General features: G+C 35.9%; 3 protein-coding genes across 3 annotated transcripts; 1 reads left to right on the top strand and 2 right to left on the bottom strand.

Moving 5' to 3' along the window:
• Positions 1-105: 105 nt before the first annotated feature.
• LOC117329188 (vesicle-associated membrane protein 711-like) lies at positions 106-4,687 on the top strand. The gene is made up of 6 exons (XM_033886999.1): positions 106-228; positions 746-894; positions 2,339-2,435; positions 2,735-2,836; positions 3,420-3,575; positions 4,090-4,687. The coding sequence occupies exons 2-6, from the start codon at positions 746-748 to the stop codon at positions 4,306-4,308; spliced, it is 723 nt and encodes a 240-aa protein (XP_033742890.1). The 5' UTR covers positions 106-228; the 3' UTR covers positions 4,309-4,687.
• Positions 4,688-9,265: 4,578 nt separating this feature from the next.
• LOC117329183 lies at positions 9,266-13,971 on the bottom strand. Its single transcript, XM_033886986.1, has 4 exons — positions 13,859-13,971; positions 11,953-12,033; positions 11,665-11,707; positions 9,266-9,983 (listed from the first exon to the last, which is right to left on the bottom strand). The coding sequence occupies exons 1-4, from the start codon at positions 13,867-13,869 to the stop codon at positions 9,669-9,671; spliced, it is 450 nt and encodes a 149-aa protein (XP_033742877.1). The 5' UTR covers positions 13,870-13,971; the 3' UTR covers positions 9,266-9,668.
• An 8,219-nt stretch (positions 13,972-22,190) lies between these two features.
• On the bottom strand, positions 22,191-25,150 carry LOC117329177. Its single transcript, XM_033886976.1, has one exon. The coding sequence runs from the start codon at positions 25,069-25,071 to the stop codon at positions 22,738-22,740; it is 2,334 nt and encodes a 777-aa protein (XP_033742867.1). The 5' UTR covers positions 25,072-25,150; the 3' UTR covers positions 22,191-22,737.
• Positions 25,151-27,982: the final 2,832 nt, after the last annotated feature.

The raw sequence follows: 27,982 nt of genomic DNA, 5'->3' as shown, positions 1-27,982 counted from the left end.
GTATTTTTTCTTTCTTTCTTTCTTTTTTTTTTTTAAAGATTAGACTTATACGGACAAATTCATTTTTTCCCGCTCAGTCCATCTTTTTTTGTGAGTTTTGATTGGCTGCATGCCTCTCCGGAAGTAAATAGCCGATAAGTCTTATTCAACACTTGACGCCCTCTTCCTGTATTACAAGTCAGCTATTTGCTGTTTGAACCAGCCGACTACATCGATCTTGGACAAAAGGTTAGTGACGATTTTTTGAGTGCTGACAGCAAGCTTAAAGAAAACATCGGCTTTTATATAGGTGACATAAACGACTGAACGTGGTGCCGTGGGAATCGTGATACTGTCAACTTCGCGTGACATGGTACGGTGACAGTCAATATTGTCGAAGAGTACACAGACAGTTGTCACGTCATCTATATAGTTAGTTCCTGCCTTATAACGGAAGAATTATGTTTATTCGTGTATTTTCATATTGTGAAGACTTGCACATCTTATACTGTACAGATGTACCGGAAAACGAAAGTGAAACTAGAACGTCCTCGATCACCTTAGTGTGAAAAGACGGTCGATAGGCCTAGTTGGTGCCCGGGCATGTATTCTCTACCAATGTGATTATGATATTTCAAAGTCTGAAATTTAGTTATGCTCACTTCTCTTGTAAAGACTTTCCTTTCAAGTGTACATGTATATGCTAGTAAATATCCAATTATTTTTCTGACATATATATATAATTAATCTAATTTCTGTCATACAGATGACCATCGTGTACAGCTGTGTGGCTAACGGCACTACAGTGCTGTGTAGTCATCAGATTGGGGCAGGCTCTTTTGAGACAGTCGTGGAATCTATACTTCGTAACATCCCCACACGGAATGACGGCAAGACAACCTACAGTTCGGACAGGTGAGCAGCACTTCTCCCTTAAAAACATGATATATATACATGTATCATTGGTTATTTTCAGTCAGTACGCTGCATACAATGTTGTTGAGATTGCATAACTATAGCTATTGCATGTATATCAAATACATGGCTTCTAAAATCTACGTTTACTATAAAATGGATTTAAATTCAATCCCATTCTTTAGTGTCTGATTATTGTGTGTTTGTATATATAGTTCATAAAGTAGTGGACACCAGTAGTAAGCTGATATACGATGCTTCTTGAGACACATTTAGATGATATTGTTAAAAATCTAGATTAATTTTTTTTAAATGCTGATAAAAATTCATTTTCAATACATCCATTGAGATGTACAGGTTTTACAGAGGAGGGTAATGTAGGATAGTCCAAATAATATTTATCCAATTTCAATAAAATAATATTACAATGATTAATGGCTATGGCATGTTAGAGGAGAAAATCTCTACAAAAACACATTAGGAGTCATAATTGACTGAAAGGTAATTATCATAGGTATACCTGAAAACCTCATCATACTAGCATGTGTGAATGGTTTTTGTCCATACTCATTTCAATCAGTTCAATGATCAAGCAAGACAAGATGATCATTTTTTTTATTTTACCTGTATATGTCCCAGAATATGTATGTGCTCTCTGTGGAATCAAACTACCAATAGTTCTCAGGACTTTCCTGCATTTAATTTTCATGAAGTAATAATTAAGCAAAGATACATGCAACAATGATTTTACAGAGAATTGACATTTCACACTTTCTTTGTACCTGAAAAATAATTTCCCTGGAGAAGACATACAGTCAGATTCAGTATGATAAAGAATGTAGTTGATGTACTGAGTTCATTTCATTTCAGAATATGGGTATTTAATTGTACAGATCAACATCCATAGCCTATGCCAGCCCTCTCTACCTATCAAATAAGCAATTCTAACAAGTTAAAATTATTGCGACTCGCAAAGTGTAAACTTCTTTTAATTTGTTAGAAATATATTATAGTACGCACTACCTTGTATTATATCCCATATGGTGTATTTATTTTATCACTGTCCTTATTCTTGTTACCTGCTTCCAGAATCCATAGCTTCCCTTCCAATAAGAGTGCAAATTGTTCTGTTATTTCCTGCCTAAGTGCTTATATGGAAAATTGGTTGATCATAAAATGAAGATTAAAGATGTTTACAAAGATACTCTATCATCTTAATATTTGTGTCTTCCATAATACCCAGTAAAACATCTCATTTTTGTGTGCTATACAACATACTAAAATAAGTTTTAATTTACATTTCTTATTCTGTCACATTTATGTCCATCCATTCAACTTTCTGATTTCCAATAAATTTGATTTATGTTTTGTGATTTATTTGTTTTCCTAATTTCAAGTGTTCATTTTGTCTGTTACTTTTGTTTTGTATTTACGATGTTTTCAGTTACATGTTCCACTGTGAAATAGCCAATGGTATTGTATTCCTGTGTGCAGCTAAGGCCGACTTTGGAAAGAAGCAACCTTATGCATTTTTAGCTGAGGTACAATATGCTAGACTATTGCTACAGTGTATTAGTAATGGTTTTCAAGATAACTTGTGTTTCTTCAATATTAAAACTATATTTCTACCGGATGGACCTTTCTAAAGGCACTACATTGTAAGATATTAATCATGGCTACGATAGTCTCAGATTGTTGGATAACAGATTTTTTTATATTTTGAAACAAACAGAAGCAGATGAGTAATTCTCAAATGATTAACATTTTTAAATTTCAGTTGAATGTCATTTAAGTCCTATTACTATCTCTGACTAGATTTAAAAACCTGATGTTTTCATAGATCAAAAGAACGTTCCAGAGTGGGACAATGGCCATGCGGGCTGTGACACCAAGGTCACATGAACTGGATGGGGAGTTTGGCATGGTTCTAGGTCAGAATATGGTGAGTTATTTAAACAAAAGGCACATAATACTACTGTTTTGGAATGTTATATATGTAATGTTTATTACTTTGTCTTACACAGACCATCAACTGTTCTAGACTGGGGCAAACCTTTACCATTTTACTTCTATTGTCTTACACAGACCATCAACTGTTCTAGACTGGGGGAAACCTTTACCATTTTAACTTCTATTGCCAAGCTACCAGAATGTATGTAAATAAAATTTTAGGATGGCAGAGTTTTGCATTCTAACATAAACTAACTGTGACTTAAGTTTTTATTTTAGGAGTTTAGCCACATCATCGGATGGCCATAATGGGCTGTTAAAATCATTATCAGATTTCATGTGTAGGCTCCTCTTTGTCCCTGGTTACAAAGTACTGCATGGTTCCCCTTGTTGATAATACATGATTTAATTACCATTGACGACATATCTATGTGTTCATATAAAGAAACACTTGATAATTGGACACCAAGATCACTCCCATGTCTTTTACCTTGGAGTATAGTTTATCACTCCAAGATGAAGATAATTTGTATTGTGATTGTAATATTCATTGATTATTTGTCTATTGTTCATAGGAGAAGTTCTCCAAACCAGCCAATGACAATTTGTCCATGCTGAGGTCACAGGTCGACGAGGTCAAAGATGTCATGACACAGAATATTGAGAAAGTTTTAGAACGAGGAGAACGTCTAGATGATCTGGTGGACAAGACTAATGACTTAGAAGCTAGTGTAAGTTTAATAAGCTAGACAGAAACATTCTGTACAAGTTCACAGATCATAATCATTTTGGTGTGCCCATTTTTGTGCTTCAGGCCATTCCACATTTTGACCCCCAGATGTTCCTTAAAAATGAAGGATGTCTGATACCATAAGTTGTTTTTCATCATGGAACTTTGTTTCCTGTACTACCAAACGTTAATATTCATTTTCAAATCAACATCATAAAGGAAATCACTTCAAAGAATGCTGTCAACAATAGGAATATTAGATAAAGATTAAATATCAAATCTCAGATTCATTATCTTGTGCCTATTTGCCAATTAGACATTATATTGATTTACTTTATAATATATACATGTACATAAATGTCTTAAAGGTTACCCATACCAAAAAAAGGTACAAAAAGTTATAACTTTTTTATACCTTTTTAGTCCCTTTTTTGTACTGTTTCAAAATGTACAAAAAAGTTAATAATCTTTGTTGTTTTTTTTTTTTTTAATGCTTGATTTGTATTCTGTTTCAGGCTCAAACATTCCAAAAAACAGCCACAAGGTTGCGACGTAAATTTTGGTGGAAGAATACCAAGATGATGATGATTCTAGCCGTGGTGATCTTGGTTGTTCTGACAGTTGTAGTGCTGCTGATTCTGTATGGTGCCGGTGTGTTCAAGTCCTCATCATCAACACCCACCACCACCACTACTCCATCCCTTCCGTCAACTGTACAGGCCAATGGCAGATAATCTCTTGTCATCTCAAACTGTGCCAATACATATATACAGGTGTAATTTTCAGTCCGGGGGAATTTTAATATAGACATCAGTTGGGAACTGATTTCAGCATTCTATTTTACTGTTGATCAGATTTGATGAGGTATAACTTGTTTAACTTTATGTCTTAAAATTGCATTAGCTTGATGGGAATCTAAACATGGATATGATGATGTCATTGTTAATGATTGTTGTAGGTTATTGAGGTATTCAGTAGTAACAGGGGATCCTATAAACACTAGCTTCAGAGATCAGTATGATAACAGTCAGCTTCAGTAGCTATATATAGAACACACACACTACTGGTAAAACCCTAGTAAATGTAATGATAGTAGATCATCTGGAACTCCTCTTTTTAAAAAATACACCCGAGGATTTCCGGATGATGATAGATATCCCCATTACCTTCTCAATATTCATATCAAAATGAGGCTAAGTCATGACGATATACAGTGGTACCGTACATGTAGCTCTCATTAAAAAAAAATCAGATTAATTGGTATAGTGTGGACTGAAAAAGGAAATATAAGGTCAAATCACAGATTACAAACATTGACCGAAAATACCATGCATGTTATTGTTCAATGTGAATTTTGATATATCTGTCAGACCAACATTTCGTGAAAAAGACTTTGATATATCAGCCTTTCAGTGGTATCTATATATAATGTTGATCGCAAATAAGATTCTTCCAGTAGTCACTAAATATTTACAGAGAATTGTGGAGAAAGCATGGAAAGGCATATGTACAATGTAGTAATTTTTACAGCAAAGGAAATTATTGAGCACATGCACACTACTCGTGTAAATTTTCATGACAATCAGTTCATTATTTCCCAACCATGTTGTATCCCTCAATTCTATTAAGGACATTTATATACAACTGAGGTCTGTCCATGTATTGATACCAAAGTTGTCTTGCTTATTCTTCAGAAAACAGCATTTGTAGTACAGTGTATGCTTTTTACTTTTATTAATTCTATTTGTTAATGTTGCATATGTTTTGATGGTTTGAAACAGGGACCCAGATGAACCGTCTCCACTGTATATTTTTTCAATTTATTGTAACTTCCATTGTTACAGAATATCTAACTCCCCTTCCTTGTAGTGCCATGACTTGTCAGGTATTTCATCATGTACCTGGTGTTTGTTACCTGTACCTGTAGATATAACTATCATGTACCTGGTGTTTGTTACCTGTACCTGTAGATATAACTATCATGTACCTGGTGTTTGTTACCTGTACCTGTAGATATAACTATCATGTACCTGGTGTTTGTTACCTGTACCTGTAGATATAACTATCATGTACCTGGTGCTTGTTACCTGTACCTGTAGATATAACTATCATGTACCTGGTGTTTGTTACCTGTAGATATAACTATCATGTACCTGGTGCTTGTTACCTGTACCTGTAGATATAACTATCATGTACCTGGTGCTTGTTACCTGTAGATATAACTATCATGTAAACACATCTATCCTAGAATAGAATATTACTTGGACTATTAAGTTATGTTGTATGAGAGCATGATCAAAAGACGAGTCATGGTGATCATATTTTTATACCAGTAATATGTTGAATTACTTGTAAAAGTTGATCAACAGATGGTTATATTTATTGACTTAAAATAAACATTCCAGACTCAGTCTGGAGCCACCATTTAGATATGTGTGCTCCCTCTCGCATCACATGACTTCCACTGTAGATAAATATAGCGAATACAGTATGATGGCATTACAGATATAGGTAACTTATTTGTGGTAATAATGGTGATGACATATATGTTTACCGAAGTGGATATGTGTTTAAATTGTTAATTGTTGACCAGTACGTTTTATTTCTTAGTAACTATATATTGCCCAGTCTTTACTAGAAATACTCAGTTTTAATTGCATAATTTACTTGCTGCAGCCAAAAAATGTATTTCTACAAAATTGTTTTATTTCAGCATGTAGAATTAATATCAGATGTGTGTAGAATTCATATTTTTGTTTCAAGGACCAATAAAAATCATTTTCATTAAGTGTCCGTGATAAATATCTGTCATGTGTAGCGTGTAGATCCAAATCAATATTTTTTTAACATGAAGTGCCTTTGGGTTTATGGCGTGGTGCAGCATTCACTGCCTGTCCTAGAAACCTGAGACTGCACACATATATGACCTTGGCCTTTCAGGTTAAAGACATCAAATATGGGGGAGGGCTCGATATGAATGACCTTGACCCTTTAGATCAAAGACATTGAATATCTCACGATAAATAATGTCAAGTGATAATGAATGGGTATATGATGTAGACCACCATTGCAGATCATTTGATTCATATTTGTGTTCATGGTGAAAGGTCAACATTGAGTATTAATGGCTTGGTCCAAGGTCAACCTGGACAATTCTGGTAGAATCCAATTTTTCAGATGTGCCAGGTACCAGATCAAGCCCTAATTTTCATTGGCCAAAGGTTTGTTATTCGTTAATTTGTAGAAATAGAAACATTATAGTTTTTAACTCACCTGAGATGAAGTCTAAAGACTAACGTGACCTATTGCCATTGCCTTTTGATTGTCATTGCTCAATTTCTCTTCATAACAATTAACATTTTTGACTTTTTAATGCCCTAGAGACCCAGGGCCATGATATTGGGCCAGTAGCATGTTTGGGTGAAGGGCTATCAAGTTTGTTGAAATGAATCGCGTTGACTTACTTTCTGGGGCACAGGTCAAATATGATAGCATCTTTGAATCACTTCTCAATAACCAAGAGGTCCAGGGTCATTATATGGGACCAGTAGCATGCTGGAGTGAAGGTCTGCCAAGTTTCTTCAAACCTACTTCCATAGTCACAGGGGTCAGATATGTGTTACAATTTTAAAGCAAAATATCAACTATCAGTATGCAGATCAGAACTCAGGTGACGGTTAATGCCCATTGTGCCTCTTGTTAAAATAATCCCATGAACAGAATATATCCTATAAGGCTCAATATGACTGGTTGTATATTTCCATGCCATAACTTCATTACCAAGATCATATTATTTGTCTGTATGCTTGTATTGTTTCAAGATAATTCAAGGTTGAATCCTTCTATCTGATTACACAGGAAGCTGATGGCTTCCACTATAAACCAGTTTCAAGGTCAACCTTATTCAACAATGTTGTGTATTTATCCATATCATTGTCCAGGGGTTCAGCTGTCTCAAAAGTAGGGGAAGGGCTTATTGCAGGACAATGAAATAGTACTTATTGGCATTTCTGCTGAAGTTTAAGTATTTTGGCTGGATTTGCTGTTTAGATGCCCCTTAAATGGACTTAAAAATACATGGGCATATTGCTGGATAAGTATGGTGTGCACCAATGGCAGACATTGCACTGTTGTAAGGTTTATGTGTACACTTCCATCACTCCTATACAATGTATATCAAGTCTATAGTTTAGTAATTTCTGTGACTATGAATAATCAAACAGTGCAATGTCCATTATCTTTTATAAATATTTTTGTTACGTATTTGAAGAAATTTGAAACGGAATAAACAATTTATGTATCAATAAAAGTTGTTCTGTTTTCAGTAGAACACTGTTCCAAGAGAAAAAGGTGTGGTTTAATGTTCAATCTCGGTATCCGACTGGTTATAAACGTTCTCATTATCAACAACTACCAGATGAAAAAACAAATTGTACTCCTCAACTAAAATTTATAGATGTTAAATTATGATTTGATGATGTAAATATATAAAGCAATGCTATTTGTTCCATGTTAGTAGTTATCTATCAGAAAATGATTCCTACCTACCCCGGTAAATTAAATGATTTTTGTGATTTCATTCGTATTTTATTGTCACAAATTTCTGCAATATGATGGGACAAATATATTAAATGTTATAACTATATATATATATAAATGTAGTTCCCCACAACAGCTTACCAAACTTTCTATTTACAAAATGTATAAACTGGTTGTTCAATTCCTGAAACTTTGTATCAACATTCAGATCTATAACAATGTATAACAATGTTAAAGGGTATTTCGAGGGAGCCTGTATGGAAAAACTATTCTAATGCTTTTCACTTCTGTTCTAATGCTTTTCACTTCTATTTTGTTATAAAACTCCGCGATAGAGGTTTGGATTAAAAGTTCAATATTATTAATATATTCTTCCAGGAAAGTCCCACCATTACTCAATGTAAAGTAATCAAATAAATGAGTTTCCTTATAGTCATATCCCTCTGCCCCTAATACCACCACATCCGTGACCCTTCCACTATAAATGTACAAAGCTTCACTCCCTGGTCCTGATGATACACCACAGCATACTGTTGTTCAGGATGACTGTATACTTCAATAGGAAACAAGAGATCCCAGAGCTTGAGGGATCTTGATATCTTGCAATTGGTGCCCACCGTTTAATGATCTATATCAGTCAAATGAAAGACTCATCTTTTCTCTTCTTTCTAAATATTTAATAATTGTATATAACATGATGTAGCAGGAGCAACATGCAATTGTCAAAATCCAAGATGACCTCCAGTCAGCCATGTTGTTTTCTGATCGGTCCCGAAATGCAATATGCACAACTAGGACCAAGGGGAACTTACATATGAAATACAAGAAAGATCCCTTTAGGACTTTCTGAGAAATTGCAATTGTCATAATCCAAGATGGCCGCCTGTCAGCCATGTTGTTTTCCGATCAGTCCCAAAACGCCTTGTGCACAACTAGGGACCAAGGGGAACTTACATGTGAAATTTGAGAAAGATCCATTTAGCAATATCTGAAAAATATCGATAATAAGAATTGTTTACACAGGGAGGGACGGACAGACGTGACGGACGCAGGGCGATTACTGAGCTAAAAACTGACAATGAGCAGCAGAAATCATGAGGTAGGAGCACATGTGTTCTGAACAGACAGGAAATGTACAAAACAGCACGTGACTGATCATTAATATTCTTTATTAGTTGGAAGATTCATTCTCCACATTCCCATGTAAGTTACAATTTAAATACATGTTAACATAAGTATGGTATGACTTCTAATCAAAATTATCTATAACTGATACACAGCTTTCCAAGATGGGCTTAATTTGAAAATGATAGGGCCAAACAATTTAAACATGAATGTTTGATAACCACTTCTGTCCCAACAACCAAGGCAAGCAAGATGATATATTTTGATAAAGGTATATAGAAATCTAAGCAAGTATGTAATAAAGTACAAGTTCTAGAAATACATGTACACCACCGAACATTGAGTCCAACACCGCATCCTACCACATCTACACATAACACATTCATGACCAGCCAGACACAAGTCGCACATATCATTCAGCTTCCAATCACTAATCTGGAAACTTGGTCTGTGACCTTTCTGCCCTTTCTTTGTGAGCCTCAAAAAGCACCTGATTTATTCGGAAATAGATAGGATTGTCTTTTTCCTCTAGTTCAGGGTTATAACCCTCACCCATGTCAAATGGCAGCTTGTTCATAGACTGGCTTTGTACCATGGACTGACTACATCCAGAACATCCAGGGAATTCTGCACTGTTTCTGAGGTGACTTGGATGAACAGGGTCCGAGTTAATGCGAAGTTTGCGACATTGTGAGATAATGTTGTCTGGGTGAACATTTCCATTAGGTCTTCCTATGTTATTGTTCTGAAGATAAAAAATAAATTTGAATAAAACAATACTTCAAATGAATTAGGTAGCACTAAAAACGTTTAACTCTTAATATTGTAAGTAATTATAAATATGAAATATATCAAATGAAATTTGTGTTTTACTGATCAAAACTGAGTGAAATAGGATTAAAGGATGATTTTTTTTACTCACATAACATACAGCTCTAATGATATCTTTAAATCTATAAAATATGATGATGTAATCCAAGACAGGGTCCCAAAAGAAAAGGCCTTGTAATTGGAAGTTCTGTACTAGAAGCTTGCAAAGACTGACTTCATTAAAGCCATCTTGAAGAACTAAAAAATGTATGACCAGTGGCCTTCTCACAAAGGAAGGGCTTAGTCTATGTAAGCTCATACAGAACTAGTGTCAAGATTTTCAAAATGGCTGTGCCATGTTGGCAATCATGAAGCGGTACTTGTCAGGTCCAAGTTTCAGTTAAAACTATATAGTCAATACCCTACACATTAAAGAAAGTTTGGTATCTGTAAAATTATACTCACTCAGCAGAAAATATAATTGGGATATTTTTGATATTGCAGGAATAAATATTGTGGCTATTAGGAATGTGACCTGAATCTAGTATTCAGTTACATTGTAGGACCATCTACAGTTTGCATAACATACCGCAGCCTTCTGAAACACACACTCATCACATGCATGCATCACATACAAACTGGAGAGGTCATTCTTAAATTACCATAGCTGTTGATAGGACAATAAACAAAATAAACCAAACCATATTCAGCTTCCATAAGTGAAAGTCATGTCTCAATAAGAAGAATCAGCATCATGATTTTCAAGATGACCACCATCTCAACTTAAAACACAGGTCTTGTGATCTTACGATGTAACTACAAAAGTGCATGCTGAGTACAAAGTCACCTTACAAAGTCAGGTTCGTGGGAGTTGCCTTTACCCTTATGGCACTAGTATGCATGTCCTCTTAGACAGAGAGGTCCCTAGTTTGAGTCATGTACAGTCCGGCTGGGTATTTTTATTACATATTAGCTAGGTACCAATAGATTAAGAGGCTTTCATTTGAGCAAAGGAACCTTGGTTGTGGTTGATAAGTGTTATTGGCCGACACTTGCCTTCAGCTAAGTGCAGGTATCCAATTACAGAGCAAAATGACTTCCTATAACATCTTCTTTCTTTAATCCATAGATTTCATACTTTTTTTTCAAAATTAATTGGAGCTATGTTGTTTATTACAACAATGAAAAAATATCACATTCAGCTGCTTTCAAACTATCTTATTACGTATTGATATGAATTAAGTGACTAGCCTTGTATTCATTAAATGGCTAGCAGCAGATTACTGGCACACTTGTTGATTGTGGTAATTCTCCAGACTGCTTTTGTCTTCCTGTGAAGAATCATCAGAGGGGACAAGTTGAGTCAGTTTGTCTTTATTTATACTAAACTGTGCCTGTGTGATTGTGATAGTTGGATCCATCTACAGCACACGAGATTCTAGATTATGTCTGATTTGGTTTGTTTTTAACGTCCTATTAACAGCCAGGGTCATTTAAGGATGTGCCAGGTTTTGGAGATGGAGGAAAGCCGGAGTACCCGAAGATAAACTGCCGTTATGTCTGAATCAATGCCATAGAGTAAACTGGGATAATTAAGATGCTAGGCGTAAACTTACCATTTGATTGTTGCTGTCATGATTGAAAGACTGATGACCAGACCTGTTCAGAAAAAACAAACTAATATAAATACTGGATGAAACAAATTTACATATCAAGTCATTTTTTTATACTAAATCTTACTACTTCAATAGCTTATATAACAGAAACTGCTTGCACTCAAGATCATGAAACCAAAGTGTTACCACATGTAGACTATTAATTGGTTTCATTTCAATTTTCGATGGATTTTTGTCAGCCTGTCACTATCAACATTAATACCATTCATATTATTTGGTTTTAATTACTCTATTTGAAGTCTGTTAATCCTCTTGGAAATTGGCAAGCAATCTTCACAGTCTGCATTTGGGCTCCTTGGTCTTTTCAAGCTAATAAAATAACAAAAACATAATTACCGGGTATGTAGATATTAAATAAAACAGTTGTGTGGTTAAGACAGTACATCAATCATTGGTTTGACTAGTTGATAGACAATGTGATTCTTCTTTTACCCAGAAACTAATACATATATGTACATCAAATTTGCAGTGTTTTGATTTATTTAAAATTCCAATTATACATATACAAATGTACTGATATAGTAAGTCATATAGCCCTAATTGATAATCATGGATAACAAAACAATAATAAAGCATACAAATGTAATCTTAATAATTCTTTTCAGAAATGTGTTGTGTAGTGGTGCATGCCCTAATTGTTGTTTTGGTAAGATATCAGTGCTTTTTCTCACTGGTTTGGGAAGAGTCCTTTTTGTCTCATTTTGGGCAGAAAATGGGTAAATTGTGAATGATTTTTTTCAGGCGTAAACTGCAAATTTTGGGAATTTGGCTTTAAAATGAAATAATTCCAATTGGGAATGGGGCCCATTAATGGGCCCAGAAAGTTGTCCTCAGAAAAAACCCTACATGGACATTCTACATGTACAGATTTTTGTACTACATTTTGTAGATATAGCTTCATTCAGTTTCCTGCTGACACTGAGGGAAGAGTTTCTTAATAGCTCATTAGATTGAGTGTCTAATTTACAATAATAATACCATGGTATACTGTAACAGGAAAAGAGAGTAGTGTGCCTCCATCAGGGATCAAACCTACAATCCTCAGCTTTCTGGTATGCCACTGATCAGTTCAAGGGAAATCTCCCCAAATGCAAAGCTAGGGCCATACTGCTCCCCCCCCCCACCCCCCCTTTTTTCAAATTCAAATGCACACATACTTCAGATATGAACCTTGATTAAAATCCTTAAAGATCAATGCATATTATTCATTTGTTGTGTGACAATATTCCGATGCAGACACTTGTGCATCAACCCATGTTTTATCTCTAATAATTGATGTCTTGTTCCCCCATTGCTTGCACTTGGTCATCAGCACCAAATGTAAAAGGAAAGAGATCAGTGTGCCTCCACCGAGGATCTAACCTGCAACCCTTGGCTTACTGGTCTGCTGCTCTACTGCCAGATCTAAAAGAAATCCCCCGCAAAGCTAGAAGGCGACCATATCCCTATATTCACCAATTACATTAAAACTTACTACAATAAAATTGCAGTTATATGAAGTTATAGTAATGTATACTAACCAGAGGTCAAATGTTCAATCCTTTATAAAGGCTTTGAAAAAAGGTGACCTTTATTACATTGACACCCACGTAAAATAACCTAAAAGGGTTTTAAAAAGTTCTTGCAGTAGGCCTACCTTTTTTTAGACCTGTATATTTATTATTGGAGACGAAATAGATGTAACTTGATATATATATCATATCGCTTTACTTAAAATTGAGATGATCATATTCATATAAGATGGGGGTGACCGATTTATCCGTTAAAACGACTTACGTGCAGTTACATTTCACAACAAACACAAAAATTTGTCAAAATGGCCGCTGCAGCACAGACTTCAAGTTTCAATGCTGTAATGTTTACGTCTTTATACTTTCTTCAAAGAATAATGTATATTTATAATTTCTTTCCGCTATGCTCATACAAAACTTCATTTTAAGCATTTCTTTTATATTATGTTGCGAGTTTAGTGCCTAACCCAGTAACTGCCTACAAACAAGGCATGTCCCAGTGACCGAGTTTGTCCTGCTTGTCGTGCCTTTCAGATTTCTGTTGTTTAAGTCCATATGTTAAAGAGCCTGAATGCATTCAAACACATTATATGTTTATATATAAACCATGCGGTTCTGATTACCTTGCCGTCATTTTGTGCAATTCATCTCAAGAGCACGAAATAAAAGTAAATAACGATGAAGAAGCACTTCTGTCAAAGACGTCTGCTTACTGGAGAGTTCTTCAAGGGGAGGTAACAGAGACAGCAGGATTTCGCTTTATAGGAGTTATCTCCCGTAGCATGAAATATGCGTTTCAACAGGCTTAGATTTCAAAAGTGTGATATTCATTAAAAAATATATAGAAAATCAGTGGTATTTCATACTGTTTTATTATTAACGGCTTTGGTACAAGGAAACGGTATATTCATTTAGTACATTTCTTGGATATCAGCAACAGTCACAAAGGGTACTGTAGTCCACGTGCCGTCACACACATGTACAGCTGATAAACCCTATACCATATACATGTACACTGTAACATCAAACTGCTGCAACAAACGAAGTGTCTCATTTTCGGTAGTACTGCCATAAGTTTCACATTTACATCGCCGCGGTGAAACAAAACTGTAGCTGTTGAATAATGTAACTTTGACTTTATACGTATTTTAATGCCAATTGACAAGGGATTAGGCACACGTTTTTTCAACTTATGGACGCCCTCTTCCATCATACAAATACACTAAAAAAAACATTTAAATATGCATAAACTATATATGTCTCTGCATAAAGTAGGCTAGATATATAGAATATATGCAATTAACATAGACACAGGTTTACAAGGAAGACTACAAGAATACAAATCAAAATATATTGCTGGATTTGATGTAGTTTTGCACGTGTCCGAACACAAAAGAGTTTTGGTCTACATAAAGATCTGAATTTCCAAACAAGAGAAGTTTTAAATCCAAAACCAAACCTAAGGCATTTAAACTTTGAAACATATCAAACCTTTCCAATTCATACGATTTGAATTCAAAGAAAAAGTGAAAGGCATTTTCGCATGGATGTCCACAGGTGCAAAACGGATCATTGATCAGATTTACTCGATACAGGTCGTATTTGAGAATACATGTACACGCGTACGGTCGATCAAATTTTCCTGAACTGTTTATTGTTTCATATTGTTTAATTGTAGAAAAATATAAACGGCTTTTAAGAGAAATAATGTGAGTACAATATATATACATTTATAATGTTATAACGTATGTATCGTTGTCGTAGAATATTATGCTGTAATGTGTACGACTCCTTGTGTAAATCACGTGTCTGTATGGCAAAGTCAAAGATAATTTTACCCATAGATTTCTTTTGATCTGTAACCGTGCACAATGTTGTTTATTAGATAAACGAATAATTGTTATCATGTACAGTTAATTTCTTTGTTATTATTTATTGTTTATTTTCGACCATGTTATCAAACACTTGTTCGGCATACAGCCGATGATACTCAGGTATTTTGTCTCCGTATACAAACGGACACGGATAAGTCAAACCATCGGATAAGTCGAATATTTTGCTTGGTCCCGTCGACTTCGACTTATCCGAGTTTTACTGTACTACAATTGTACCTCAATCTAGTATCTAAAATGTTTAACTTTCTTTCAACATAACTGTAGAAGATAGGTGGAGATGGTTGTACATTTGAGTTTATAGAGTTTTTGAACAAATTTAGGGAAGGCAAAGATCGTACAGATAGATCTAACAAGTTCCAGCTACGATTAGTGGAAGGTATAAACGAGAGATTTGTTAGAGAAAGCCCTAATGGAGGAACTCGATAATCACTGTTATTTCTAAGAGCGTATCGGTTATTTTCTGCAACAGTAGGCGGAAGGAGATCGTTTAAATAGTCCAGAGATAACTTATTATGCATCTTATATAAAAGTTGGATTTTTTTTTACGTTTTCGACGATTTGAAAGAGTACTTAAACCAGTTTCATAATGTAGGTCTTGTATACGCCCATACGAGGGAAGGCCTGTTATGATACGGGCAGCTTACCTTTGAGCTTTCTCTAACAATTCAGTTTCAAATTCAGTACAACCATCCTATACTTCGCACGCATATTCTAAAACCGACAAGATAAATGAGTTATAATTTTTTAAAAGACTATTTCGATTTAGCAAAAAATTAATCTTCTTAATACATTTATCTTCTTCATAACATAACCCCCCCACCCCCACCCCCCACCCCCCTCCAAGATGTCTATGTCTATCAGAAAAGAATTAATCTTTTCCATCAAATATCAAATCTAAATCTTCATCTATGTCAATAGCATTTGAAATAAATATTACCTCGGTTTTGTCTGGTCTAAAAGTTACCAACCACGTTTTAGACCATACGTTTAGAGATTCAAGATCCCTATTTAAGACAGCTTGAATTTCAAAACATAATGAGGAAGACATTAATAGAGATGTATCATCAGCAAAAAGACGAGCAGCTGAGTCAAGGACATCAACAATATCATTAATGTAAATTAAAAACAAAATTGGACCAAGAATGGAACCTTGAGGAACTCCTGCTAAATTCAAACCTAAATGCGAATAAGAATTATTTATGAATACTTTTTGGCGCCTATCAAATAAATAGTTTTCTAGCCAGGTATATAATTCACCACAAATTCCATAAGATTTTAGCTTCATCATTAAACCTTTATGCCACACACGGTCGAAAGCCTTTGAAATATCAGAAAACCATACATACATGTTTCTTTTCTTCAAGGGAAATGCAAATGCTGTGATAAATTTCTATCAGCTGATATACAGTTGAATGGGCATGCATAAAACCAGATTGGTATTTGTAAAACAATGAGTTATTTACGAAATAGTTATACAAATGTTTGTAAATTACACGTTCGAAAACTTTACCAACAGTAGATAAAAGCGAAGTCGGTCTATAATTTGAAGGTGAATGCCTGTCTCCTTTTTTGTACAAAGGCATGGCTTTAGTTACTTTCCAAGTGGATAAACTGATAAACAACGGATGATTATGTAGTGTATCTTATTTTTAAAAAAAAACACCTTCTAAAGTCATACATTTGTTTTACTTGTTCTGATATTGTCACCTTATACCAAGGACTTATATTGCATATCTAAGTCCAGGCTTAACATTGTCATTTATAGAATCTACATGTAGCAATAATTTTGTTATCTATGAAAAAAAAACCTGTTTATTAGTGAAGTTGCCCAATTCAAAGAATATACAACACCGTACAGCGTTTGGTATCCATGGATACCGATAAAAATAGCATTGACTTAGGTTTGATTAATTAGCGTCAAACGATACTACATGTATACCGTAAATTAATTAAAAGATGAAACATATCGATATTCCAACGGAAAGGCTTTAAAATAACATTTGAAAGACAATGATCCAGGAGTTTTAGGTAATTAAGAAACCTTTATAGTAAAACTCTATCTAAACCTGTAATGAAACTGTAATTGACTTTTCAGATTACAAGGCATTGCCATCAGTGTTTGTAATTATTTTCATTGCAATAAAAAATTAAAATTTGAAACCAAGTTTTCAGTTATAATACGGCTATTATATAAAAGTCGACACGACATCGCGCTAGTGATGATTTGTTACAGCAAGCTGAACCACACTATATATTGTAAGAATGTATTGTATGTTTCGACACAAATATTGCATGGCATGTTCCACCAAAAGTAATTCAAGCCAAGTAACTCTACACCACTGGTAATAATACGGGGATCCCGACCACAAGAGTTTCGTCGCTGTGTCCGACACCCCGTCTCCCACCGTGCTTGCCATTCCGTGTATATTGTATCACAAAGTATTGGAGATGTCTGGATGGAATATGTTCTGTCCATTATTAGACAGACTGTCCGACATGCCTAAACAGAATCGTTACATGTTCTACACGATTACCAACCACCAAGTCATTAACAATGGCCTTTAGAGCAGGGCCATGTGACGGCCTTGGCGGAACAGCGAAAAGAATGGCGGATGGTTAGTGCACTTCATTCCACCTATGCCGAAAAGTGTTCTGAAAAAAATTACACTTGTACCGTTGACATTGAGATGAAGGTTACAGGGACCCCATTCTAGTGCATTGCACGCCACCTGTGGTCGTTGCACGTATGTTTTCAGTTTCAACAAAACTTCCTCAGTGGTTCAAAATGTATGGTCTGGGCAAGATATATTCTACCGGAAGTAGAACCAGAACAAGAGGAACCAGAATAACCAGTACTGTAGTAATACAGCCTCCCTTCACTTCCGACTTTATTACATTAAGCATCTACTTAAATTTGTCACCAGTAAAAATTCGACGCTAAATGTAATACATTTTACATTTAGCGTTGTAACTGCTCTACGCTTGTTGTGAAAAAACAACTGAATTACTACATTAAGCGCAGCAGTTGCAGTGCTTAATGTAATGACATTGAAGTTTGTTACACTAAGCGTAGCAATCGCAACAATAATGTTATTACAATAAGAAGTACAACTATGCGGTATTATTATGATCCACGTGAGTTATATAAGTCAGGAAAGCAGCATGAACGAAAAAAAAAAAAGAAAAACGACAGAAAAATCTACTGGAGTTCAGTCAAAAGTGATCCTAGTGAAAGGCACAATGAGAGTACGCGTTATAAAACGCAACGAGGAAAAGGCAGTCGTGAAAGACACTTCCTGTTAGTGTGACATTTGATGGATAGGATGGACTATTCAATGTCTTTATTAACGGATTTCTGTCCACATGGGGCAACAAGGGATACCTATACAAAGAGTAGAGTAGAGTAGAGGACAAAAACGGCAGGTGTTGATATTATATCTTTTTTCCCTTCAAATTGTTGAAGTTGGCCAGTACCTTAGGGCCCAATATCAAATCTCGCGAATCTCTAAGGTCGAAAACGCGAGAACGCAAGATTAGGACTAACAGCTGTCGTCGCACTCTCGCTCCATCACGTAGATATGTTTATCTAACGTACTATATATTCCTATATATGTTCCTCCAGAAAATAAGCGGACTTCCTTTCGCGAAAATGCGAGGACTGCTATTAAGGCATAATCTCGCGTTTTCGACCTTATGTCGAGAATGCGAGAATGCGAAAGCGCGACGACGAAGGAGCGAAATCGCGACGGCGAGAGTGCGAGATTAATCTTGCATTTTCGTCGCCGCGTTTTCGCGTTCTCGCCGCTGAGATTTCGCTCTTTCGTATTCTCGCGTTTACGCTCCCTCGCTGTCGGGTTTTCGCATTATCGAGTTTTCGACTTAAGGTCGAGAGAGCCAGAATGCGAACTTCGATATTTGGCCCTAACGACCCACAATATATTTTGCAGCACATGCATATTCTAAAAAACATTATTCCATTGATCATATGGATGTATAGTATCCAATCTAGGTTTTGGTAAATGAATAAGACATCAATTTACAAATTCATGTATTATTGTTTTCATTATTAGTCCCTTACTCCCTTATCGCCTATGTACGTTACGCCAATGTTTGGAAAGTTCGAGATTCAGGGTTTTTAGGTCAAGCTCAAGGTCGACGTTACTATGCACTGTATCTTCTTACAACACAAGCCATATGTATTTGTCTATGGTAGTTCTCGGGTTGAGAAATTTAGGCACTTTATATTTCGGTGTAAAATATTTCTTTTCTGTCATTGCTATATTTGTTTTGCATGTGTTTTAAAAAGATAGATTTCGTCCTCAACGCAATTATCGTTACATTTACTGCACAATCGTGATGCAAGTTACCCCTCTCAAAATAAATAGGTTCGGGGCCCATCAATATCGTGTTTACACCCACATGAACTGCAGTTGTTACAAGGACTCTTTTGTGCACTGAATTGATCCGGGAGTGCAGTCTTTCATAGTTCTTTTCCCCGTTTAGTTAAGTCATCATATGGGCAAACGGTTATCAGGTGCTGTGGACAATCCGTGAAACAGTACCGGCGAAAGAACACAAGGAGGATGTTCAAATTGGCACAAAAGTTTAAAGGAAAATATTTGAGCAGCCGTTAGCAAAACGGTAAGGTTGGTCGGGTGACACCATGATAACACACTTACCTTTCACCTAGGCGGCCGGGGTTCGATTCCCCGATCGGACATGAAAAGGTATGGGTCTCACCTGCCCGACCAAGTGGGCTTGCCCCGCATACTCCGGTTTCCTCCCTTTCCATCCGGACCAACAAGTGTGATTAATACAAGTTAATATATGTTGTAAAACGAATAAAGTTTCCATTAGCAAAACGATTACAAATGTGAATTGTGATTTAGTTTGTATATGAACGTAAAAGAAATGTACACTCAATGTGGACAATTACATTATTGGTATGTTTATAGGGAAGTAAGTTTTTATTTTTTTGAATACGTAACAAAGATACATGTAGTTGTGATAGATGTCGGAGATAATGACTGTCCTTTGCACGAATTGTTTGTGGTTTCCATAAAAGTCACGCTGAAGTGAACTTGGTGTATATATTTTCTTGTAAAATTGGATTTTCTAAAGACAAAAAAAAACTTCACATATGCAACACATCACAAAATAAGAACACATCATATATACAACACATCAAAAAATAAGAACACATCACATATACAACACATCACATATAACAACACATCACATATACAACACATCACATATAACAACACATCACAAAATACAACACATCACATATACAACACATCATATATACAACACGACCCAAATAACAACACATCACAAATAACAACACATCACAAATAACAACACATCACAATCATATACAACACATCACAAATAACAACACATCATATATACAACACATCACAAAATGACAAATCACATATACAACACATCATATATACAACACGTCACAAATACAACACGTCACAAATAACAACACATCACATATACAACACGTCACAAATAACAACACATCACAAATACAACACCTCATATATACAACACATCACATATACAACACATCACATATACAACACATCACGTATACAACACGTCACATATACAACATATCACAAAAAACAACACATCACATATACAACACATCACGTATACAACACATCACATATACAACACATCATGTTTACAACACATCACATATACAACATATCACAAAAAAACAACACATCACATGTACAACACATCACGTATACAACACATCACATATAAAACACATCACATATACAACACATCACATGTACAACACATCACATATACAACATATCATATATACAACACGTCACATATACAACACATCACGTATACAACACATCATATATACAATACATCATATGTACAACACATCATATATACAACACATCACGTATACAACACATCACGTATACAACACATCACATATACAACACATCACGTATACAACACATCACATATACAACACATCACGTATACAACACATCACAAAATAACAACACATCACATATACAATACATCACAAAATACAACACATCACATATACAACACATCACATATACAACACATCACATATACAACACATCACGTATACAACACATCACATATACAACACATCACGTATACAACACATCACGTATACAACACATCACAAAATACAATACATCACGTATACAACACATCACATATACAACACATCACAAATACAACACATCACAAAATACAACACATCACATATACAACACATCACGTATACAACACATCACATATACAACACATCACATATACAACACATCACATGTACAACACATCACAAAATACAATACATCACATATACAACACATCACATATACAACACATCACAAATAACGACACATCACATATACAACACATCACATGTACAACACGTCACAAAATAACAACACATCAAAAAAAACGAAATTCACAAATTTGATTATAAACAAGCAGATTAAAAGACATTAAAGTCAACTTGAAACCGAGCTGGCATTCCAGTACTGATATGTTTTTATATATTGATATCAATGATATGATATGAAGTAATAAAGTTGGAGGTTTTATATAATTATAATAATTCCTTTATTATATAAATTGTCCCCTTACTGAGATTAACCTCAGTCTTTTCTACATGTACTCTGTGATGGGATTAAGTTTTAAATTAGTTGGCAATATAATATGATCTGGAGATACATGTTTATCTGTCTATGGGGGTATGGCGTCGTCTGGCGAAACCGTCTTCATATGCATAAACTTTAGAGAACTTTAAATTCTATACAAACGTTACAACAATGAGAATAGATTCTATTGTGTCAAAGGTTTGCATGTCTTATTCGGTCAGGAAGATTTAATTTGTTGAGTAAGGAAGTAGAAACAGCAAATATTTCCTGTCTATCTGAGAATGAGCAACAAAACCAACAACCGATGTTTATAAACACTCTGGTTTACAAGTGTACGTGGGTTAATAACACTCGGAAGATAACAATCGATAACATCATTACTTTTATAAAGTGTTTTATTTTGAATATTACCAATACATACATTGATACTTGTTTTGCAATTTGTAGACTATATATACCATGGACATTTATTCGAAATTACTCAATTCCCAGAAATCTTTAAAACAGACATTTTTGAAACGTTTCTTAGTATGTACAACAGTCTGTGTTTTACTACTTATAATAATGAAACTATATAGAATAGTAATATACACCATAGGAAGATTATCTCCCCTGGATTATCATTCTCTATTTCCTGTTGATTTAGCCAGCTTATTGAATTGATATCAGTTAAGAAATTGGTAAACATATATTTCCGTGATCAATCATTATTGTTTATCGGCCGTTCCACGGCTGAACCTGTATGTATGTGTATATACATGTATGATTTTGTGAATTATATACAATATGTCTGTACTCTAAACTGATGAGCTAATTCGCTCAAAGAAATAAAGAACTTGAACTTGTGTCCGTCATACGCGAAGCAGAACATTAACTATTAAGATTTTAAATAAAACAATTGCACATTCTGAGAAATTATATATATTAGCCAGATTTAGAGCAATAATCCGCTATTAATTGAGTCACCTCGGCTTTCCATTGCTTGCTGAATCCCGTGGCATTGCGTGTACACATACCCTCGCACAGTTTTGGCAACAGACACACAAATAGCGTGGTGACTGACTGTGTAAGAATCGAGAGTTCTTTAAACCTCTGAAAAGTTTGAATGAGATAGACTGAAATGAACAATACAAACACCACGATCAGGATCTTGCTAAATGCCCGGATCATTTCTAACCTGGTGGGCTGGTATCGGCTCGCGATCTGCAAGAACAGCTTTTCCGGAATATAGTTAACTCTGTCGACAACCCGAAACACTTGGACTGGACAGTCATCATTGTCCATCTGATAGAGTCGACAAAGATCAGTAAGCTCCTGAAACAATTTACGGTAAACTTGGCCGACATGGTTGATTACATCCCTTATATACATGATAATGGTCACAGAGAAAATGATGTATCCGTAGGAGTAGTTCGGGAAGGCAAAGAGTCCCGTGTACGTGAATATAGCGACACGAGAGAGGAAGATAAAGCTTCCGACGAAGATGATACTGAACATGTAGATAACAAAAAGTAGCATTCCTAACATTGCTGGCATCGTAACCAACAGTAATGGAACTCGAAACCAAATGGATATGGTTTGTTGAAGTAAACGCCATACCGCTGAAATATAAGATTTCAGAAACACGACAATATATAATGTTATTGGAAATCCGAAATATATTACGCATATGCAGATCTCCAAAATACAGAATGCAACATACAGCGGGAACACGAGAGCAGCAATGACTCTGTGTCTACGCAGACCGATGATCCGTTGGAATTGGAGTTGGTATGTGAACGCCCAGAAATCAAAATTCAATAACATAAAGAAATTCGATGTCATTGTTCTGTACACAAGTCTATAACCTGTCACATTCTTGTGGGTGTTCACCGAGCCAAGACGATATTGAATATTTTTAGGCATCGTGAGAGGAGACATACCCTCGGAGTAATAAGATGGAATGCCATTCTCCATCAGTTCCGATAGATCCTTAGGAATACACATAAGTATTACCATCGCTAACAGGTATAAACCACACGCTATGTACGGACCTCCGATGCACTTCAGGAAGTTGTGCTTGCTTTCTTCATACCCTGCTAAAACCGAGAGAAAGTCCATAGGGGTACCCTGTGTTACACTCGCCACAATGAAGTCATACTGATAGAGATAGTGTACAACTATTTTAATAGCAATGAAAGATAAACTGAACACCGCAAAGAAAAGTCGCATAGTCCTTGAGAAACAGGTAGGAAAACGTCGACCGAGAACACACATCGGGCGAGATATGATTGTCCATACTGTAATTGGGCTTGTGAACGACCAATCACATTCTGAACAAACTTTGGTCGGTAGAAGAGGTGTAGTTTCGTCTTCCTCGGAGTCTGACACGTGTGGTTTGACATCACCTACGAATTTATCCCGAAGTTCTGCACTACAAAAGAATAGGACAATAGGAAAATAGACAAACAGTACAGCACCTAAAACAAATGGCACAATCCACCAGACCGCGTCATACTCGAATGATTCTGCAGGGCACACCAACACGGACCGGTTCAGAGTGTAATTCCACTCCATGTGACAGCAGATATAGCCGGTAGCTTCCAACGGACATATCATATGTAAGCACAATGAGTATAGCGCCTCGTTATCTATAAAGGTCCTGGTCTTGAAACAAAAATAACTTGATTCATACAATATGCCCCCGTGTTGACTCAATGCTCTAGACAGTTTTGAAAGCGCCAATCCTATTCGACCTGTGGTGTTTTTCTTCCCCACAAATACGGAGCAGTTCTTGTTAGAATTAATACTTATGTTTAAGTTATATGGAGTTGGCTTGGAGAAGGCCATCAGTAGTCCAATGGACCAAACACTGTACTCTGGAGGCCATTTCAGATACTGTAGGGCTCCCATGGGGCCTTTGAATGTCCAGACCCAACGTTGAGGCTCTATAACACACGAGGTATACGTAGCATCCCCATCACCGAAAAACTGTAAGTACAGATTAACGAAGTTATAATTGTTCTTGATGACGTCATACGCAAATCTATTCACAGTTACATTATCAATATCCATAGGGCAGTCATCAGTGGTTTTTACAAACTCGGGTATATAGTTGCCTCTCCAGTCTTGACACTTTCTCCTTTGATTGGCTGTGACGTAAGGATGAAAGACCATGTTGTGTCTCTGTTTCAGTGTCACAGCCTCGTTATTGGCTTCCGAACACAGTAGAATACATAGACAACACATTAACGTATAGCCGCTGGTCACCGAAGACATCGTTTTGTCAAATATGGTGTGCTCAATATATCGGTAGATGAGATACAACTAGAGTTGGAAATCGTCGTAATGTAGACCTGGTTTTTACTACGTTAAACACACACACGGAAATATTACACGTCCTTGTTCTTCATAAAATACAACCACGTGACCAGCCCACACAAGAAGGAAACATCAATGTTAGCTTTACACTTTGGACCACAACATGAATAAAATAACCCTTTAACTTCCTTGTGATTTTGTTTTATTGTCGGACAGAAATGATAGTAACAAATATTAATGCAACGTTATGTATATTAATGACATCTCCTTACCATGTCACGCACTCATCTACACATTTACCTGCTAAATTACCATGTCAACCACTCATCTACACATTTACCTGCTAAATTACCATGTCGCGCATTCATCTATACATTTACTTGCTAAATTACCATGGCACGCAATCATCTACACATTTACTTGCTAAATTACCATGACACACACTTATCTACACATTTACCTGCTAAATTACCATGACACACACTTATCTACACATGTACCTGCTAAATTACCATGACACACACTTATCTACACATGTACCTGCTAAATTACCATGACACACACTCATCTACACATGTACCTGCTAAATTACCATGTTACGCACTCATCTACACATGTACCTGCTAAATTACCATGTTACGCACTCATCTACACAACGACCTGATTACTTACCATGCTACACATTCATCTACACATCGACCTGATTACTTACCATGCTACACACTCATCTACACATCGACCTGATTACTTACCACGCTACACATTCATCTACACATCGACCTGATTACTTACCACGCTACACATTCATCTACACATCGACCTGATTACTTACCACGCTACACATTCATCTACACATCGACCTGATTACTTACCACGCTACACATTCATCTACACATCGACCTGATTACTTACCATGCTACACATTCATCTACACATCGACCTGATTACTTACCATGCTACACATTCATCTACACATCGACCTGATTACTTACCATGCTACACATTCATCTACACATCGACCTGATTACTTACCACGCTACACATTCATCTACACATCGACCTGATTACTTACCACGCTACACATTCATCTACACATCGACCTGATTACTTACCACGCTACACATTCATCTACACATCGACCTGATTACTTACCACGCTACACATTCATCTACACAACGACCTGATTACTTACCACGCTACACATTCATCTACACATCGACCTGATTACTTACCACGCTACACATTCATCTACACATCGACCTGATTACTTACCACGCTACACATTCATCTACACAACGACCTGATTACTTACCACGCTACACATTCATCTACACATCGACCTGATTACTTACCACGCTACACATTCATCTACACATCGACCTGATTACTTACCATGCTACACATTCATCTACACATCGACCTGATTACTTACCACGCTACACATTCATCTACACATCGACCTGATTACTTACCATGCTACACATTCATCTACACATCGACCTGATTACTTACCACGCTACACATTCATCTACACATCGACCTGATTACTTACCACGCTACACATTCATCTACACATCGACCTGATTACTTACCACGCTACATATTCATCTACACATCGACCTGCTAAATTATCAACGAGCTAATTACAGCATTTGTTACTTTCTTCATGTATGTCCATTGTACACGTATAATGTATGACACTTCACTCAATCACACTTTGTACATTTTTTGTCATATGCCATACAATGCTACAATTCATATTCTTATATTATTACTCTTCAAATTGAAAATGCATTGAAAGTACATAAATCTCATTTAGATAAGAATTGATAAAAAAAAGTAATAACAACGTACTGTATGTTTTGGACAGGATAATAATGGACATTCAATTATAGCAAATGCATAACTATACACAATTAATGTTCACAATCAAATATGCCACCATATATACATTTAGAATACATGGTTAGTGTCTTAAAATATAAGCTGTATTTTGACGAGGGTAAAGACAGACAAAAGTGGCGAGCCTTGGCGAACCTTAGCGAGCTACTTTTGTATTTCTGTTCCGAGCCAAAAATACAGCTTATATCTTAAGTCAATGACCATGTATTCTATTTATCCTGCAACGATCATCAAAAGTAAGCATTTTTAAATGAAAAGATATCAACAATGTTCCAAATATAGTCAAGAAGCAAATACCAACAGGTATGCTCGATAGACCAACAACAGCTTTTGCTATTGCCAAATATGTTCGCCTTTCAAACGTTGTTTGACTTGAAAGTAGGTCAGTCGAATTGACGCAGGTGCTTAGATTTTAAAATTCAGCTGTTTTCCGTCACTGCCGAATACAGCAAACAATATCTATGGTAGGTGTGTTCCGCCAATGCGGATGCCAGTTGCAGGATAAATACAATTATACGAACTTCTTAAGGAGAACAGTATAATACTATTGCAAATTTGAAGCATTCCTTTTATTTTCAAGATCGTCTGAGGATTACAATACTAGTTACGTTTACGTAAGGATTTTCGTTAAACAACCAATGACGGATTATATGTGACGTGTCGATGACTAGTACTGTATGTACACTGTCATCATCATCAGACAAATGACCAGGGCAGAATGTGTACATAAAGGTGTAAAAAGTGTAGGAGTTCGAAGATCGATGTCGATTTCGGCTACGTTGTTGTGTTATAATACCATGCTCTAGTACTGTATTGAACCGAAATGACTCTATTCTGCTATTCTTTTCGAGAAGACTCCAGTCATTTCAGTCCATTTTTGAATATTTGTTGGTGCATGTTCATGAAATTTGACTTGATTTATCCCTCGAAGGCATACTAATGCTATAGAGGACGTGCTATTGGATCT

Source organism: Pecten maximus, chromosome 1 (assembly GCF_902652985.1).
Source record: "Pecten maximus chromosome 1, xPecMax1.1, whole genome shotgun sequence".
In the NCBI taxonomy this organism is placed as follows: Eukaryota; Metazoa; Mollusca; class Bivalvia; order Pectinida; family Pectinidae; genus Pecten; species Pecten maximus.
This window is presented reverse-complemented; position numbering and strand designations above follow the sequence as displayed.